At 41.2% G+C, this 17975-nt stretch overlaps 1 protein-coding gene across 1 annotated transcript; it reads right to left on the reverse strand.

Annotated features, from left to right (window-relative positions):
• Window positions 1-378: 378 nt before the first annotated feature.
• Window positions 379-10547, reverse strand: cUnh4orf54 (chromosome Un C4orf54 homolog; the record flags this gene model as incomplete). Its single annotated transcript, XM_080462753.1, has 2 exons — window positions 379-2657; window positions 6203-10547. The coding sequence occupies one exon, from the start codon at window positions 10545-10547 to the stop codon at window positions 6225-6227; it is 4323 nt and encodes a 1440-aa protein (XP_080318879.1). The 3' UTR covers window positions 379-2657; window positions 6203-6224.
• Between the last annotated feature and the right edge of the window lie 7428 nt (window positions 10548-17975).

Below are 17975 nucleotides of genomic sequence, written 5' to 3' on the forward strand. Positions count from 1 at the left end.
CGCTACTTAGTGACTTAAGTACTCTGTTAAACCAGAGTCCCAGCTCTGTTTTATCTGAGCTACACACATAGGGTGTTTCTCTTTCTTGAATATACGACAAGGAGCATGCTTTAAAAACATTAACATACGTCACTTTATACTGTGTCAGTTGTGCAGGTTTCAGCAGTTTTTTTGTGAGTCATGATGCCACAGATGTCAGTGATTGTGAAAAAAACTTATCAAAGCACAGTGTGGTACATAGAAATGACAGAAATATATATTTTTTTCCTCATACTTGGCACATTGTTTTTTAAATGAAAAAGAAAGTAGTCCTTTTTCTTCTCACTGCAATTCCTTTTAGTGATTTGCGGTTAACTTTCATTTCATTTCTTTTTTTTTGGGTGGGGGGGGGGTTCACTTCAGTGCAGAAAAATGGTCCCTCTCCTCAGAAGACTGTATAGGATTTGATGAAAGAAAATAGTTTCAACAGAAAATTGGATTGTGTGTTTTACGCTATAATTGTGTAACTCTTGTTGAGCAGCATGTGCTGTGGCCATGAAGGTAAGCAACAGTAAAAGTTGCCGATAGAACGACCCTCAAATGTTGCCGAAGATTGCTTCGGTCGCTTGCTTTAAAGGCAACTTCCCGAGCGGTCCTCATAAATTTAGTTTAGCTCTCTAAAAATGTTGTCCCTGGCATCTTGTTGATTATTTTACCAACATCCATCCACTTTCCACTGCATGGGATCAAACTGGGCGAGGTGGTCCACATGTCTTCTGCCCTAAAGACATCCTCCATTTTTCCTGGAGGACCCTGAGGCATTCCCAGGCCTGATAGGGGTATGTAATCCCTCCAGGGTATTCTGGTCTGCCCTGTGATCTCCTCTCAGTTGGATGTGCCTGGAATACCTCCAGAGAAATCAGATGTCCAAACCTCCTCAGCTGACTCTTTTCAACATGAGTGATCAAGAGGCAAACGTCTTCGCAGGTTGCCATTTATTTGCATCACCTTGCAAAGGAAATTCATTTCCACAAGGGACTTTTAGTCGGAGCACAAAGTGCAAAACTTCTAGCGAGCGGTGCGGAATTGACCAGTTTAACGTCAGCCGGAGCTGCTTCTTCAACACAACTCAGACTTTGAATCACCTGGCACTTCAGTTGCGAAGGTAATTGTGAGAGCCGCTGTGTATCGAGGCCTCATCGCTGCTGACCCACACCGAAACACAAACCGATAAACTATCTTATCCACACGAAACCATCCAAAGGCAGGCCTGGTGCCAGACATACTTCAGCCATGACTTGGAATTTGGAAAACTGAAAAGGTTTTAAGGTCAAAATCCTTCAGGAGCCCAAAGCTCACCAAGAGCGTCGTTGAGCTCCTGCATTCACTCAGGTTATACAAGCACCGGGCCGCTCAGAATATTGGCCCTGGTGCTCCACCATACAACACAAGATACTCCACATCATAAGCTGGCTCTAAGTCCCTGAGCTATTAAAGAGTGGATTGGCAAACTCCTATGATCCCTCCAGCATGACTGCAAAATGAAACAGCTAGTGTATTTTTCCATAAGCAGGATGGATCCAAGGTGAGCTTTCCAGCATCATGACCCCTGTTTTCCAAAGAGACTGAGTGGTGCCTTGATCGTGAGCTCCAGTTCAGATCCTCCAGTGGAAAGGCCTCATTAACCATTGCTGCGCATTGGGCCACTCAGTTGGGCTCGGAAAGTCAATAAAAAGTCATTTATACCAGATTCTTGCCTCCACTGCTGCTCAGCAGTAAAATATTATTCACTAAAAAGGGAAAATTTGATTTTTAGCCTTCAAACTGTTGTTTGGTTTCTGTTTTGGGCCACTGATATATAATATACATGTACCATTTTGAGGTCTTACTTTCACCTGTCCATCACACAGTTAAGTGTGTGTTTGCCCTGCGATGGACTGGTGACCAGTCCAGGGTGTACCCTGCCTTTGCCCTTAGTCAGCTGGGAATGGCTCCAGCCACCCGTGTTAAGTTAAATAAAGAGGAATAGAAGGAGGATGGATGGAGGGATAAAATGCAGCCCAACTAAAGTTATAATGCCAGCAAATAGGCTCAGTTGGATAAGTTACACACTGATAGCCACGAAGCATGAGACCACAGAGTTTGTTGAAACTTTTGAGTGCGCTACTTTTCGTGTGGTTGCATTTAATTTCCTATGTCTTAAACCTTTTATTTGTAAGAGCAAAAAAATTTTTTTTTTCAAGAGTTACACAGTTTTATTTTAGATGTTTGATCAATTTAACCTTGTAAACCTGAACCAGAGGCTTAACCAATAATAAATAACATGTGACCCGCCTTGTTTCCTTTTGAAAAGAGATGTTGCATTGCATATACATAATCTAAACAGAAATGAGAGCTCCGGACAGCAGCTGAATGGAAAAAAAAACAAACAAAAAAAACAAATCTGATTTACAACAGAAAAATCAGCCAGAGAGCACAGATGAATGTGTTAACTCTGCAAAGTGCAGTGATGCACAGACTCCAGCAATGTTTGCTGCAAGAATAAACAACATAACAGCAAAGGGGCTGAAGGATGAAGGTGAAAGTTGGTGGAAGTCCTGGGAGTTGATCACGTGGCAGGAGAACTGGGTTACAATAGCTCTTATGGTGAGTGAAGGCCGATTTCTCTGCAGAAATATCTAGAGGTGACAAACAAGACACAACATGAGTTTTGAACGGCTGAATTGACTGAAAACCAGGTGTAAATAGCAACAGTTTCCAGAGCAATGGTGTTAAGTGTTTGCCAGGCGTGCGACAGAAGTTGCAGGTATAATCCATTAAAAATGCATTGACGTTTCAGTCATTAGGTTTCCTGGTCCTGAACCAGCTGACCAAATTCACCCAGATCACTGCCAGAGGCATGCCACTCGTTTTGTTTACATAGAAGTTATGGAGGTTGACAGTACTCTCCACCTCCTTCTCCCCCGTTTAGGAATAAGCAGAGGGGGGAGGGGGCTATAAAAAGTTGACCCCATCTCAGTCCCGCAGACTCGCTTCCAAGCTGGAGCTGCAGCAGCATCTGATCTCTCCGAGCAGCTGTCCTCCGCCTGCATCAGCACAACAAATACTTTACATTGCCTGACCTTTTCCTCCTGCATCACCATCCCAGCCATGCCCCCATGTTCCTCCACCCCGACACACACACACACACACACACACACACACACACACACACACACACACACACACACACACACACACACACACACACACGCGTGCGCGCATGCCGTGTTCTCTTCACACTACTACTAAACCCTATGTGAAGCCCCCGCCTGCCACGCACCCTCCCAGCTGACATGTATCCCTCATGCTCATGCAGTTGTGTCGTTGCTTTGACACATTAGCTGAGAATTGACTTGCTGGTTGTACGTGTCGGCATATGTGTGAGTTCATCAGGACTAAAGAATGAGCTTTCATTTTCACTTATATGGAAGATCGAGCTGCAGCTTTTAAGAATGTTCAAGTTTTATAAAACTATTGTTGTTCTTTTTAAAAGAAAATTACATTTTTATTTTGTTGTATCTTGATTTGTATATGAACATTTTAAAATTTGTATTTATCTTGAGGATGTTGTTTTATTGTACTAATGTACTGTGAGATCCTTCTGTGAGAAACAGGGAAAACTGAAGAGATCAATGTTCTACTTAAATCTCCTGAGCTGAGTGGAAATAGATATGCTGCATTCAAAGACAACAAGGGCCAATATACATTTATCATATGTTTAAAACATCCTTTTTTAGAAGTCAATTTGGGTGAAACACCAAAGGAAACACATCAAAACAATCTTCAGTAATTCATCCAACTGGGCCAACCTGAAAATAAACCTAACAAATCAGTCTTTTTCTGCTAAATTTTGAATGAAACCTTTGATTCCCTGGATGCTGGTATTATTTAATTCTACCTTGTTCCAAATGTTAAGCTGTTTTTGTAAGAAAACGTCTATTTGTCTGGGTTGCACAAGTTGAAAATCCCAGGAAACGCGAGTGGATACGTCAGTGGACCTCCGTCAGACAGCACCATTAGCACTGTGATAGATGGATCTATGTTAACAATCTAATGGTAAGCATTACATGACACAGTGGAGCTAAAGTTGAAGATGATGGACGCTGGGAATGTACATCCAGTTAAACCTGACAACATCAAGCTGAGCTTGACATACTAAGGCTGACGTGTCCTAAAGACGCTCTGCAATACACTGTCCATGAGATATCGATTTTCTTTTAAATTTCCATGGCTATGTAACAAAAACATTTACAGACTTAGTGCAAATAGACATTTGAAAGTTGTCTGATTGGCTGATCTTTTTTCTATTTGGTTTATGTCGATGCAGTATAGAAACAAACATTGACTGAAGATAACCCACAATCTATGCAAGGGGAATTTTCACCCCCATTTCCACAACTAAAATCATAAAACTAACCTATTTAGTGGCCCAAAGATAAGTTCCTTCCTGTTGTCATTTGGAGAAATGTCTTAAAAGTGCATCACACAACTACGCAAATACTGACACGGCCTTTGTTGGTGGATGATACTGAAAAAAGCAAAAAATATGGATTTATGAAAGCAAAATATCATATAACTTTATTTAATTTTCCCAGCACTGTGTCATACAAAGTATTTATTATTACCAAATAAATTGTATTCTTCAAATTGGCTTAGATTTTTTTTCTAATCTGTTTTATATATTTCTGCTTGAGAATGCTCATTTTGTTCTCGAGCGATGGGCCGATCATTACCGTAAGGTTTTGAGTAACGTCTTTCAAACGTGTGAGTGATACGAACACATTGAAGAACTGTAACTTTATAGGAGTAATTAAAGCATTTCTGACTGATTAAGAATAACTTAATGTAAGGTGTCACTAACAGGAATAGTTTCCCGTGGCACTTTCCAACCCTGAGAATAAACCGTGTAAACAAACTCGTCTCACACCATCAAAATAGCCCGACGATGTGTAATGCAGAGAAAAGCTGCGAGCCGGGGCCGAAAATCTAATCTCGCAGCCGAGCTCAGTCGAGTCAGATTACCTGTCATGAAGCTACTGCATGTCTATTAACACTGACTTGACACCAACAGAGCAGCCGAGCGGCACCCTTGTTTTTAGCAGCATTTAAGAAAAACAACAAACGACTTTCGAAGCTGATCCTAGTGACTTCTTGACGTTGGCTCACTATGTTCAGAGTGACGAATCTTGAGTGAATATCTATAAACCTCATTTTGGACTTTTGTACTTTTTGGAAATGGTTTCTTAAACACAAGTATATCACACCTGATATTTTTGAGAAAAAGTCATGACTTCATATTGTGTGTGTGTGTTTTTGTTTTGAACATGTTTGTAACCTAGGAGTTTAAAAAAACTAAAATTACACAAATTCCACATGTCTAAATTAATATACTGATATAAATTTAATTCAAAAATGGATTGTAATTAAATTAATATGCAGCTGAAACCTGGTGGTATACCAGCATATATGCATCATATAATGATTTCCTTTATTTTTCTTGGCTGATTAGTTGACAGAATTAATTGTTTGCTCTGTGAACTATAAATTTGACATTATGTAAAGCCCAGAGTGTCGTGACAAAATGTGTTATGATGTTTTGTCCAAAAAAACACAGAGAAAATCTTTGAGATACTCTGTTTACTATCACATACAACAACGAAAATAAGCAAATCATCACATTTGACAACTAAGAACAGACAACTTGAAGGTGCGTACATAATAAAATACAGTCATAATGATGTGTTAGTACTTGAATTGTCATGTTTTTATGAACCAATGCAACAGAATCACTTCCTCTGAGTTTTTTGGGGTTTAAATTAAGCATTTAACCTAGTTTTTGACTGATATTTATGTTAGTACATACCTCATTAAAGATATATGGCTTATAAGGTATTTTCATGGTGGTTCAGGAGGATGTGAACGAGACTGAAAACCTGCATTACAATGGCAAACACAACAACTACTGTGCAGTCAGAGTAACAGTAAGCTCAAATTGCATTTTATCTGCTTAATAGAGAAATGAATTCCAAGGCTGAACATTTTACATTCACAGACATAACGAGGAGGAGAAACCAAAGTGCAAAAGGGAGAGAAGTATTTCCTTACAAGAGGTGACAGCATGTCCTTACTTCACACAGAATCTGTCAGTCTGAATGAGCTGGTGGAGTTTGTGCAGACTTACATGTATGAAGATGTCCTCTTGGTCACCGATGCTCCACCACAAAGCTCATCGTTGTTCCATCAAAGGAGGGCGGGGCGATGATTCTTGGACCTTGTTGCGTGGTAATGCTGATGACGGGCTTCCTGTCGGCGCTCACCACGCTCCCTCTCGTGGTCACGTGACCCAGGCTCACGGGAAGCTTCAGCGGCCCAGGTGGAGCTTCCCTGGTTGCACTGTAATATGCACTTTCCACTCCTGCTGTGTTGTTCTCCAGACCTTTGGTGAATTTGGTATTTTCTCCACCCGCTTCCTCGGAGTGACACGGCGACTGCGGTAAAACCGGCTGGGCTGCTAAAGTGGGGGAAGTGATGAAGCCCGGGTAGATCATGTAGGTGGGGGCGTACGCTCCTGGGCTCAGTGCCATGGGGGACAAAGAGAGAGGAACAGGGGTGACGGTTGTGACAGGAGTGACAGGGGTGACAGGAGCCACAGGTGAACGAGACATGGGTACATCCACATAGTGACCCGTCTCAGGGTCAAACAGTCTCTTGGTGGTGGCCTGTATGGGAGTATCCACCAGGTAATAATGTCCTGTTGTGGGGTCGAGAAGCATCTTCCGCTGCATTTGTAGGACCGTCTCTCCAGAAGAGGAGGTGGGGGACACAGACGGGACAGAGGGGGAGAAACATAACACCTGCTGTTGTTTTTGAGGACCTGTTGCTGCTGGCAAGTGATGGTAGGTGGTTGTAGCTGGATACTCTGTGCTTGCAGGAGACTTTTTCTGCTCGGGCCCTTTGCTGTCAGCAGCTTTATCCTCACCAACATGTGAAGTTCCCTCCCTTGAAGCAGGCTCCTGGTGCAACAATTTGATTTTATTTGAGTACCCCATGCCTGGTATAGTTAGATAGTTCTCAGAGTCTGGGCAGCCCTGTGTGACAGCGGGATTAGTGGGACTGATTTTGACCTTTCCCTGCTCCACCTGGCCATGTTTTGGTGGCTCTATTTTCACCGACGGCGGAGCCACCGGTGTCTTGGAGCTTTTCATAGTCGATGAGGGCTGCTGTGTAAAGCTCTGTGCAATGGGGTTATCTGAACTAACACTGACAGGGGCTTTATTGCCGAAATGAAGGATGCTTTTGTTCGTAAATGTTTTACCTTGTTGTGATTGTATTTTAAAGGTGTCACTGTTATATGGAACATGTATGATATTTGTTGCTCTTTTATCTCCCTGTAGTCTTCCTGTGTCTGTGATACTCGTTAAAGGTTGATTAATCCTGTCAGTGTTTGTCATATCTAGCTCCTCGGCTCCCTGCTCCTCCTTGGCAATGAGTGACAAGACATGGCTGTCTGTGATGGGACGCGGAGCCTGAGTTTTCCGTTTCCACTCATTTCTATCAAAAACATAAAGCTGCTCCATAGTTTTGACTGCAGCTTTTAGTTTTTCGAGTGCGTCCTGCTTTGGGACTGCCGGATCGTTCCTCTTGTCTGCGATCTCACCTGAGAACTTTTCCTGCCTTTGTTTTGCAAGTTTGCTTTCAAGATTTGCTTGAACCTCTGATTGCTCAGACTGACCCTGCTTGGCTGCGACAACTGGCACCCTGCTAGTTGGACACTGTGAAGATGCATGCTCACTTTGGGTTGTTTCAGATGGATTATCTGCCTCTGCTTGTTTCCGTGAATTATTTTTGGTTTTAACAGAGTTGCATTTGATCACAATGGGAGAAGGTAATAGATGTTTAACAGGTTCCATTTTAGCCTTTTCTTCAAGCTTATCAGCTGCTGTGGAACATTTATTCTCACTATTATCCAAAGAAACAAAGCGATATGAGCTTTTGACCAGTTTACGCACATCCCTGACATGGTATATTGGTGTCTGAAACTTGCATTTAGTTTCTCTTATATCTCTTACAGTGAAATTTGGAACCCGTTCTGCTGCTGACAAAATGTGACATCTGGTTTCATCTGGTGTCCTGAAAGCATTGACATTGTAACTTATTTTGGGGGTCAACAGACTGGCAATGTTAAGAGTACAGCCTTTATTTTCTTTCACACTTCTCAGGCATATTTTTATCTCAGGCGCTTTACCTCCCTTCTCAATCCCTTCTCTGACAACTCTGTTTGCATTGATGTTTGAATTTAATTCCTTCTCACATTTTTGGGAGCCTGCAGCAGTGACTGTGAGGGGCATGTGTCCAGTTAAGTTTTCTGTATAATTCTTATCCTTTGGAAGAAGCTGGCAGCTAGGGACGAAAAGTAGTTTTGTCAGCATGCTGCTGGTGTCTAATCCCTCCTTCGCAGCAGTCCGGGTGTCACCTCCTGGTGTCAACTCAGCCTCCTTCCCAGATTCTGGCCCATCTTCTTTTAAAGCATCAAAAGCACTGCTTTCACTCTGGATGAGCAGTGGTCTTTGAGGATCACCTTGTCCCTTTTCTGAATCCTCAGGTGCTCTGCCGGTCTTCGTCTCCTCTGCAGAGGCAGAAGAAGCAGGCCTCCCTCCCTCCAACCGCTGATCATCAGCAGAATTCACTGTGAATTCTGAGCCCGATTCTGAAATTTGCCGTTGCCGTCCTCTTCCTTGACCGATTGCTGGATATGTGTCGCGGATTTCACCTCTCTCCATTTTGCGCTCCTGCTCAAACTGCATCTTTTTAGAAATAACATTTTTCAAAAGACTTGATGCAAAAATTGCCCTGTTGTGAGGATCCCCCATGCTATCGGTGTGATATTGCATTTCACACCCTGATCTGGCCAAGAAAGTGCCAGCAACCTCACCAGTTCGTGCCTTCCTGGAGCCTTTTGGACCTCTGCTCCCATCTTCCACATTACAACGGAAATTTAAGGTGACTCCGCGCTGCGCCGGCTGAACAGGATCTCTCAGTTGGATCTTTTTACTTGACGACGTTGCTTCCTGTGAAGTTGTCCTGTTGTTTAAGGCATACATTTTGGGTTGAGGAGCTTTCATTCCGGCAATAGACTGACCAGGCCCCTTGCTGTCCACAGTCCTATTCATTTCCAACGTGGCACTGGAAGTCTTGTGCGCAATTACGCTGCGCTCTCCTCCCCGCGATATGTTTCCATAATTCCAGTCAACATAAGCCGACCATTTATTTAGCCCATATTCCGACACGGAGGATTCACTGGAGGTGCTAAGATTGATGGCATCGAAATATGGACATGCCAAGCTCCGGAAAGACTTGGCGGTCAAATTACGCACCTCTTTATCAGCGTCGTCCAATTCACTGATGGAGCTGGAAGCCCCACTGGAATACTCATTGATATCTTTCCGTCTCAGTTTGGTTGCAAGGTGCTGACGGCCCGGAGCAGGGATGAAATATTGGGCTCTATCGCGCAAGGGGCCCGCTCTGGCGCCAGAGCTCACAAAAGAGTAGTGGCTCCTGTCTGCTATGTGTTTTCTGTACTCACATGTGGCGTTGTCAAAGACACCGACTGGCTCATTCAGGTCCCTGGAGGATGTTTGAATGGATAAGTGAATTTTCTCCGAATTGGGGTCTTCGCACTGGTTTTTGCCCACACTTTCGTCTGAGCTGGCGCACTTATCCGAGTCGCAAAGATCACTCTCCTCCTGCTCGGTGTTGACAACCGCGCCACCAAGATTAGACTGCACTTTCGCCTGCAGGCTCCTGCCCTCCAGTATCAGAGTCCCCTCCTGGGTTTCATCGCTTTCGAAAGAGGCGTAATCCACAAAGGAGTAGACCAGGTTGTCGTCTTCGAACTCCCAGCAGGTGCCGCGGCCCAGGTCGTAGTCCACGTCGTGGTCGAGCTCGGTCAGCTGGATCTCGTGCGTGGTGATATAGTGTGACTCGTCCTCCACCGTGTCGGAGCCGCTGTGGTCCGACAGCACCGCGCTGGCGCCGTCGTCCGACTCCGTCTTGCTGTTGAGATACATGTCAGTGTACCGGAGCTCGTCCCCGCTCTCCGTGCCCACATGCTCGCTGCAGTCGCTAGGGTCGAGCTCGGCCTGCCGCTGCTGGTCGTTCTCGGAGTCCTGGTCGGAGTTGGAGAGTTTGATCTCCGGGGGAGGATCGGCCGACACAGGCCCCGGGACGGTGCCCCGCTCCTCCTCCTCCTCCTCAATAAACTCCTCCGAGATGATTCTGCTTTCCCCTTCATGATCCTCCTGCTTTGCACTGTCGCATTTGATCACCGACAGCTGGTTTCCCTCACCTGTGAAAGACACTTTCACAGTTTTGGGGCCTTCGGGTTTCATGTCCAGGTCCACATAGTTGGACTCGTCACTGTTCATCTCGGCGGGGTGGTGGTCCTTACTCTCCTTCTCGTCCGTGAGCAGCTTCCTGTGAAGTCCGGTGTCATCTCGGTAAGTGAGAGTTTTCTCCGCTGCTTCCATTTAGTCCGGTCTTACCGTCAGGTGGTCCTCGTTTACGATGTTATCCTGACACAGGACGGAAAACTCTGCAGGCTTGCGGCGAGGGCGCACGGCGCACGAGGAGGGGGAGAGAGAGAGAGAGAGAGAGAGAGAGAGAGAGAGAGAGAGAGAGAGAGAGAGAGAGAGAGAGAGAGAGAGAGAGAGAGAGAGAGAGATGGGGGAGTCCCAGGGAAAATCCCCACCATGGTGTCTCTGCACACTGCAGCGCTCAGTCTCTCAGTCTCTCATTCTCTCATTCCGTTCAGCGCAGTTTTTCCCTCCTGAACCCAAAAAGTGAGTTTTCAGCACCTTTCCACAGAGAACAGCTCCTCTTCACAGCACAGTAAAGTCACTTTTTATACCACTCATATAACATTTTTGCCCGAACGACTTCAGCGCTCGATTTGTAATTGCAAATCTAATATAGTTCGTAGTATCGCAAGGCACTTTTAAAGTCTCCAGTTTAATAGTTTGTTTATTATTATTTTTTAAATGGGGCTGTTATCTCAGAACAGCCCCTGAAAAAAGAGAAGTTTCCTTTTTATCTGTGGTTTAATTGGTGACCCTAATGTGAGGTGTCTCTTTGTGGTTGCCTTGTAATGGCTTGGTGACTTGTCCTTGGTTGTTAGTAACTTGTCCACTTATCAGTTGAGATTGCCTCCATGGCTTTGCAACTCCGGACAGAATGAAGTGACGTAGAAGATGGATGGAGTTAAATTGATGAATGTACTTGCAAATGACACATTTACAGAAGTTGTAAAGCGGATCTTCGTGTTTTATTTCCACCTGTTTCTTTAAACCTTTTTGAATTTAATATCTGAATCTAATAACATTTTAAACTCTCCTCTAGAAGCTCTTTGCAATGAAATTCAGGCAAAGCCAACACTTCACAAGTTCACAAAGTAACTAAAAAGTATACTATCTAATATATATGTTTGTATGAAAACACAAGTACTTTAAAATCCACCACAACTGAGAAACAAATGCTGAGACTTACAGGTCAGTAGCATGATGCAATCCCAAAAACATGTTCATGCATAATCATCGTTCATTTTTAAGTCAGTGGTCACACTTCCTCATAAATGCTGTTACGTAATTACTACGAATAAGGAGGCACTCTGAGATGGGATCAAGTTATAAATAAGCTCCACAGCTCAGTTTGCTCAGAATGATACATTTTATTGTCGGTGCTTTGGCTGTTTAAAAAGAACCCAAAAAACTAATTGGTCAAAAAGGCAAAATATTATCAAATGAAAAAAAACAACAAAAAAACAGATGGATGGTTATCTGGCCAAATCTGTCACATGTTTCCCAGCTCGATTGCTTTGTGTGGAAGATTAAGTAGTCCACATTGACCCCACCTACATTTGTGGACTCAAGAATCGCGTCACTACTTTGTCCACCCACTGTAGCAGCTGTGTAGTCAGCGGGGAGAAATATTCACCATCAGCTGGTGCCAGTCAGCTAAAAGAATCACATTATCCATTCATCCACAGACGCAGCGTGAGATTTGTTTTGGTCATAAGTGTTGAGCTCATCCAGCCTAACGCCTGAAGGCAAATTAAGTCGGTTTTATAAAAATGGATGGAAGCCCACATTCAGATGTGTGAATCCAATTTAAAGCTCAAAACACGTAAACGCTGCACCATATGTAGATAAAAGACAAACAAAATTTACATGTTCCATTCGTTTATATGAGTGTTGTGGATTTCTACCAGCGACCAGCAGAAGCACACTGTCTTGCATAACAATGACCCAGTTATTAAAGGTCTGTCAAAGTGTTTAAGGCACAAGTGTTGTTTCTGGACAGGGCCCCAGGTTTGTGGTATGCAACATGGAGGGGGCGGGCCAACAGTTGCTCCGTGTGGAGGGCACACTGACAGCCCTATCAAGGACAGAGGCCACCACTATAAAGCCTTTGTCAACCTCAAACCCCACTTTTACTGTCACTGTCACTGACGGCTCGACGTGAACACTTCCTGTACTTTGTGTGCTTCCAGTTTACACTTTACTTCTGTTCTTCTTCCACATTTGATTTCCGTGGTTCATAATTATTAACTTATGCAACTTAAGTAAATAGCTAAGTAACTGAGCTACTAAGTAATTCACTCACTCACTCACTCACTCACTCACTCACTCACTCACTCACTCACTCACTCACTCACTCACTCACTCACTCACTCAGTGCATTTTACTTTAAAACTTCACTTTTAGTATTCAGGAATCAAAATAAAGAAATTTGATTGATCCTTACAATTTTTGTTATTTGTTTGTGTTATATTAACATAATTCTATTACTTTTTATTATTTTCTATTTATATAACAATATAAAATACATATAGCCTACAAACACTCCGAATTGGTGCTAATGTAACAGACTCTAATATTGTAGAATAAAATTTAATGCATATGATATTTGTTGTCCAGTGTTTTCACTACTGTAAAGTACTGGAGTACTTTTCTTCCTTACTTTCTTCCTTTTCTTTTATTATAAAGACAAAATGAATGTATTTTGAGGAAACAGTTAATCATTACATCTCCACCATATTTAATCAAATTTCAAAAGTAATCAGATTTATCTAAACTCATTGGACTAACACTTCCATAAAACATTGGGAAGGAGGTTTCGATTATTCTATTAAATGAATGTAATTGGGGAAAAACAGTTTGTGGTTTATTTTTTTCCCCCCACTCAGCTCAAGTCTGAGCTATTAAAAATTTCACGGCATGCACAGGTTGAACTGACCTACACAAAGCTGGTAAATTTAGGTAGCTATTTAAAATAGGGACAGCACTCACGCAAGCATGTTGAGATCAGTTTCTTAGAGTGGCTACATTAAAACAGCAGGTGTTAAATCATGAGTACCATTAATCAAAGTTATGAACAGACCATGCGGAGACCTTTTCAACCCGCTCTGTCAGCCACACAAATCAGGATGTTTGTGCAAAACGTGAGAAATGAATCACACTGTTTACTAAATAAACACTTGACAGTAAAGGATAGGTTGAACATGAGCATACCTAATTTTTAAGTGTTGATTTTACAGTGACAGATTTTCAGGGTTGACAAGTGTTAGTGGGACAGTTGTTTGTCCACTCACAGAGCCGAAATACTTCTGCAGGGACCCCTGAATGTGGGCGATGAACTTTGACAGGTTCATGTTGCCCGAAATGTTCCTTTTTGGGTCGATGTTCATGCTCTTTATCGTAAGAATCGTTGAAATGGTTCTAATCTGTACAACTGAGGCTTTAAACCACTGCCAGGTGTAACAGCTGATGAGATGGAGCAAATAAAGTTCACTTGAAAATGACAGTTTGTTAAGTGAAGTATGCAATGTTGGCTAAATAAAACAAACAATGCAGAAAATAGAAATTTCCTCCATGTTAATTTTTGAAAAATTAAGTAGTCACACACCACAAAAGAAATAATTGGGCACGTTCCTAAAAAGTACAATAACACATAAAACAGTCTGTAATAAACTTCTGAGTTCAGAGAGTTTATTACGTTGGTATTAAAAAGCAATGATATAAAAACCATAGAAAAAGCTGACTTAAAACCATCAACGTTTTCTCAGTTTAAATACGATAGTCAAACTGAAAATAAAATATAAAGAATATTTAGAATGTGATAATTGATTCAATTTCTTTTCAGTCTTTCTCAAAGTGATCAATCATACACAGCACACTGGCATGTGTTCGCTGGTCTGTGCAGCAGCAGTCGTGAATCTCTGACACTGGCCGCTGGGCTCTTTGCAGCTCCTGAGGGGGAATTGGAGAAGTTTGAGAGCCCGAACACCTGCTGTGAAGCAGTCACCAGCAGCCAGACGCCGCATTTCTCCAGGTTACCCGCCATCTTTCACCGGTTTCATGGTTCAAAGGGGTAAAAGGTCACCTTCGGATTTGAAAGTGCGGCATGTGAGCTGGTTCGGTGGATACAAGGGATTAGAGTGTTACCCTAAACCACCGATAATGACATTTCACTTAGGGAGGATTAATGATCATCAGAGTATTTAGGTCATTTTCACTGAACTCCTGGCGAAGGTTTCACTCGAATAAATATCATAAACCTGACCCAAAAAATAAAACAAATCATGGTATCGATTCAAATTCATAAACAAATTTAATAATAATCTTATAGTTTGTGACACAGGAAAACCCAGCATTAACTTTGTGGGGTTTTTTCTGCTTTCAAAAACAAAAAAGTGTATTTTTCAAATGAAACCGAAGTGTGAAAGCATGGAGAATAAATTCATTTCAGAATGATCATAAACAAAAATGGCTTCATGTGAATTGTTTTTTGCGCCTACTGAATATTTCCTCCATAGCTCATTAACATTATCGATTATTATCGATTATTATTATTATTATTATTATTATTATTATTATTATTATTATTATTATTATTATTATTATTATTATTATTTCTATTAAGTGGCATCAAGGAAAACAAAAGCAAAACCTGCACTTGTAAAAACAGCTCATGTAAATATTCAGTTTCACATTGTGATGATCTCTGATAATATTGTGACACTGGTGTTGGTCGTGATGTAAAGTTACAGATAAAAAAGACAACGCAAAGAGTGAGATCGCCACATGCCATACAGTTACACTCCTATTTGTGTGTCAGTCACATTTTTGAGTATTTTCAAAATGTTTTATGTTTAAAGTTTCATTAAAGTTTCTCATAAAGATGTGTCCAATTATATCAGCATCTGCAAGATATCAAAGACTTTATTGCATGAGCGGTCTAACAATATATATTTTTTTACTGCACTAACCAATTTAAGTGGATGATGCACAACAGATATATATTTATTTATTGAATCTGTGCATATTTATTTCTAAACATAGAATATAAGGCTTTGTTTTCAGAGTACGATGTAAAAAAAAAAAAAAAAAGAGATTTATTTGTGTGATCAAATCAAGACAAACTCTTATTTTATAATGCTGTACAGACATTCAAGGTAAAAGCAACATTCATTTATATGGCATTTATAGTATCAAGGGTCAGAAAGAATAGATTCTTTTTTTTAAGTCTGCAGAAAAAACTATTTAGTTTTCTAAAAAATAAAAAAAACATCATAAATCTTTGAGCGTGCCGTTTCTCGTTCCTGAATCACATCATGACGGTTGTCTAGAAAGAGACAGCAAAGAGATGTTTGCTGTGCGTCATTTGGTGTCGGCTTGCCTGTGTTCACAGTGTTTAGGGATACTCTAGCCTAAAAACAGCAATGCAAGAGGAAGAGCTGTGATGAATTATGCCAGTAATGGCAGACACGTACGGTTGCCTCCTCCTGGCTGTGGGTATTTGGTTTCACTCATGCTCATAGACTACTGGTCCTCCAGCAAAGGTCAGCACCTTGTTAGGCCCTGCTGGGACAACTAACAACCCAATTGTTGTGTGAATACTTCTCCTAATGATTTGTGATGATAAGTGGCCGGGACCTGAAAATTTAGTCGGAAAGGGGAATTTGGTTACCATTTGACCAAAAATCGGATTGAACAAACAATTGGAAATCAGACAAGTAAACAAATCATGACTATCACGAGACTAATACCTATAGGTATTATCATTTTGTATGAAATACCTATCAGATAAATGGAACATATTTTGTCGTGTGTTTCATCTTAGAAATGTGTTTTCATGAATTCCTTTTGAGTAGAATGGTTAACGGTGAATTCCCCTAATATCTCTTTTACTTTATGTTCGTTTGGAATCCTGAGCGACTGCCGTTATAAAAATTAGAGCAGTGCTGATATATAATACAGCAGCATGACACAAGTTGCAGGAACACTAGTTATACGGTTGCATGCAATAAAAGTGATTTGTTTCTGTGATTCTTCTGTCACTTATTAAGTATTTCTGGTGTAGCATCACCCATTTCCTTTTCTTTTTTTCTTTTCTTCTTTTTTTTAATTTACAGTATATCTTCTTCTTCTTGGCCAATATTTAAGCATCACTGTAGGTTCTGCTGCTCTGGAGGATTAACATTTAGTCATACGTTTGTTTGAGGTCTGGTGTTTTTGATGTTGTTAAGAGTTTTTTCAAGCAGATATGAGATGGAGGGATACAGCTGTGATTTTTCTAAGGTTGTTTTACTCAATATTAGCACTCGTGGAAACCCTCATGTCCAAACAGATTCTTCTGTTGTAGATTTGTTGTAATCATTATATAATACTAAATGACCTGAAACAATAACAAATTGTATTAAGAGAAAAATGTATAACTGGGATTTTAATGCTGTTAGAATATAGTCACTTTTGTGCCATTTTGTAAATAATTGGTGTTCAAAAAGAGAAAGCTGGTATATGGATCTATCTCCTAATCAGACACACATACATAAACAACACGAGCATTTTCATGTTGTAGCTCAATTTTGTAATTGTTAACCTTTAGTTTAACCATTGCGTAGAAAGATGCACTCGTTTATCTCCACCCTCGACACGACCATTTAAGCAAGGCTTATTACCACAACAGCACATGCTGCTCTTCATAGCTTTACGTTTAGATACATAAAGTGGAAAAAAAAACAGAGTGTGACGTTATTTCATGAACTAAATTGAATCCTGGCCATTCGAATTGCTTTATTCTGTATGTTGTTGGCAGCCTCCCTCTAGTGGTCCACTGATGTACCTGCACACCAACAGCCACAGAGGATGATGTAGCGCAAAATAACAGGACACACACACACACACACACACACACACACACACACACACACACACACACACACACACACACACACACACACACACACACACACACACACACACACACACACACACACACACAGAGTCAATCAATGCTATTTGTTTTAAATGAATACTTTAAGATAAAAAAAACCAACTGATTTTATGTTTTATAGTTCAGTTTTTTTTAGTTAAAAAAAGGAAAAATAGCCATGTTGTATTGACAATAGTTCCTTTGATCCATCCATCCATCCATCAATGTCCATTATCTGTTACGTCTTGTATACCTTTGTGGTGTTTGGCTTTCCTCCTCTTTATTATTGGTGGAGTTTGTCATCCATCTATCTATCTATCTATCTATCTATCTATCTATCTATCTATCTATCTATCTATCTATCTATCTATCTATCTATCTATCTATCTATCTATCTATCTATCTATCTATCTATCTATCTATCTATCTATCTATCTATCTATCTATCTATCTATCTATCTATCTACCCATCCTTCGATTAACTCTTTACTTGTTTTATTTACTGCATTGAAATGAACACTTTATTGTTCTTGCTGTATAAATTATTGATCAATATTTCTCTCTGTTGGGTGGAAACCTGTCACCCGCTGAACTGATTCATCTCATCATGTGTTATTATGCTGCTGAACTACACCACATGACTATATCTGTCATGGTGTTTCTGTGTTTGTGTTGTTGGGGTGAAT

The sequence above is a fragment of the Lipophrys pholis genome, assembly GCF_963383615.2.
Source record: "Lipophrys pholis genome assembly, chromosome: 5".
Classification (NCBI taxonomy): Eukaryota; Metazoa; Chordata; class Actinopteri; order Blenniiformes; family Blenniidae; genus Lipophrys; species Lipophrys pholis.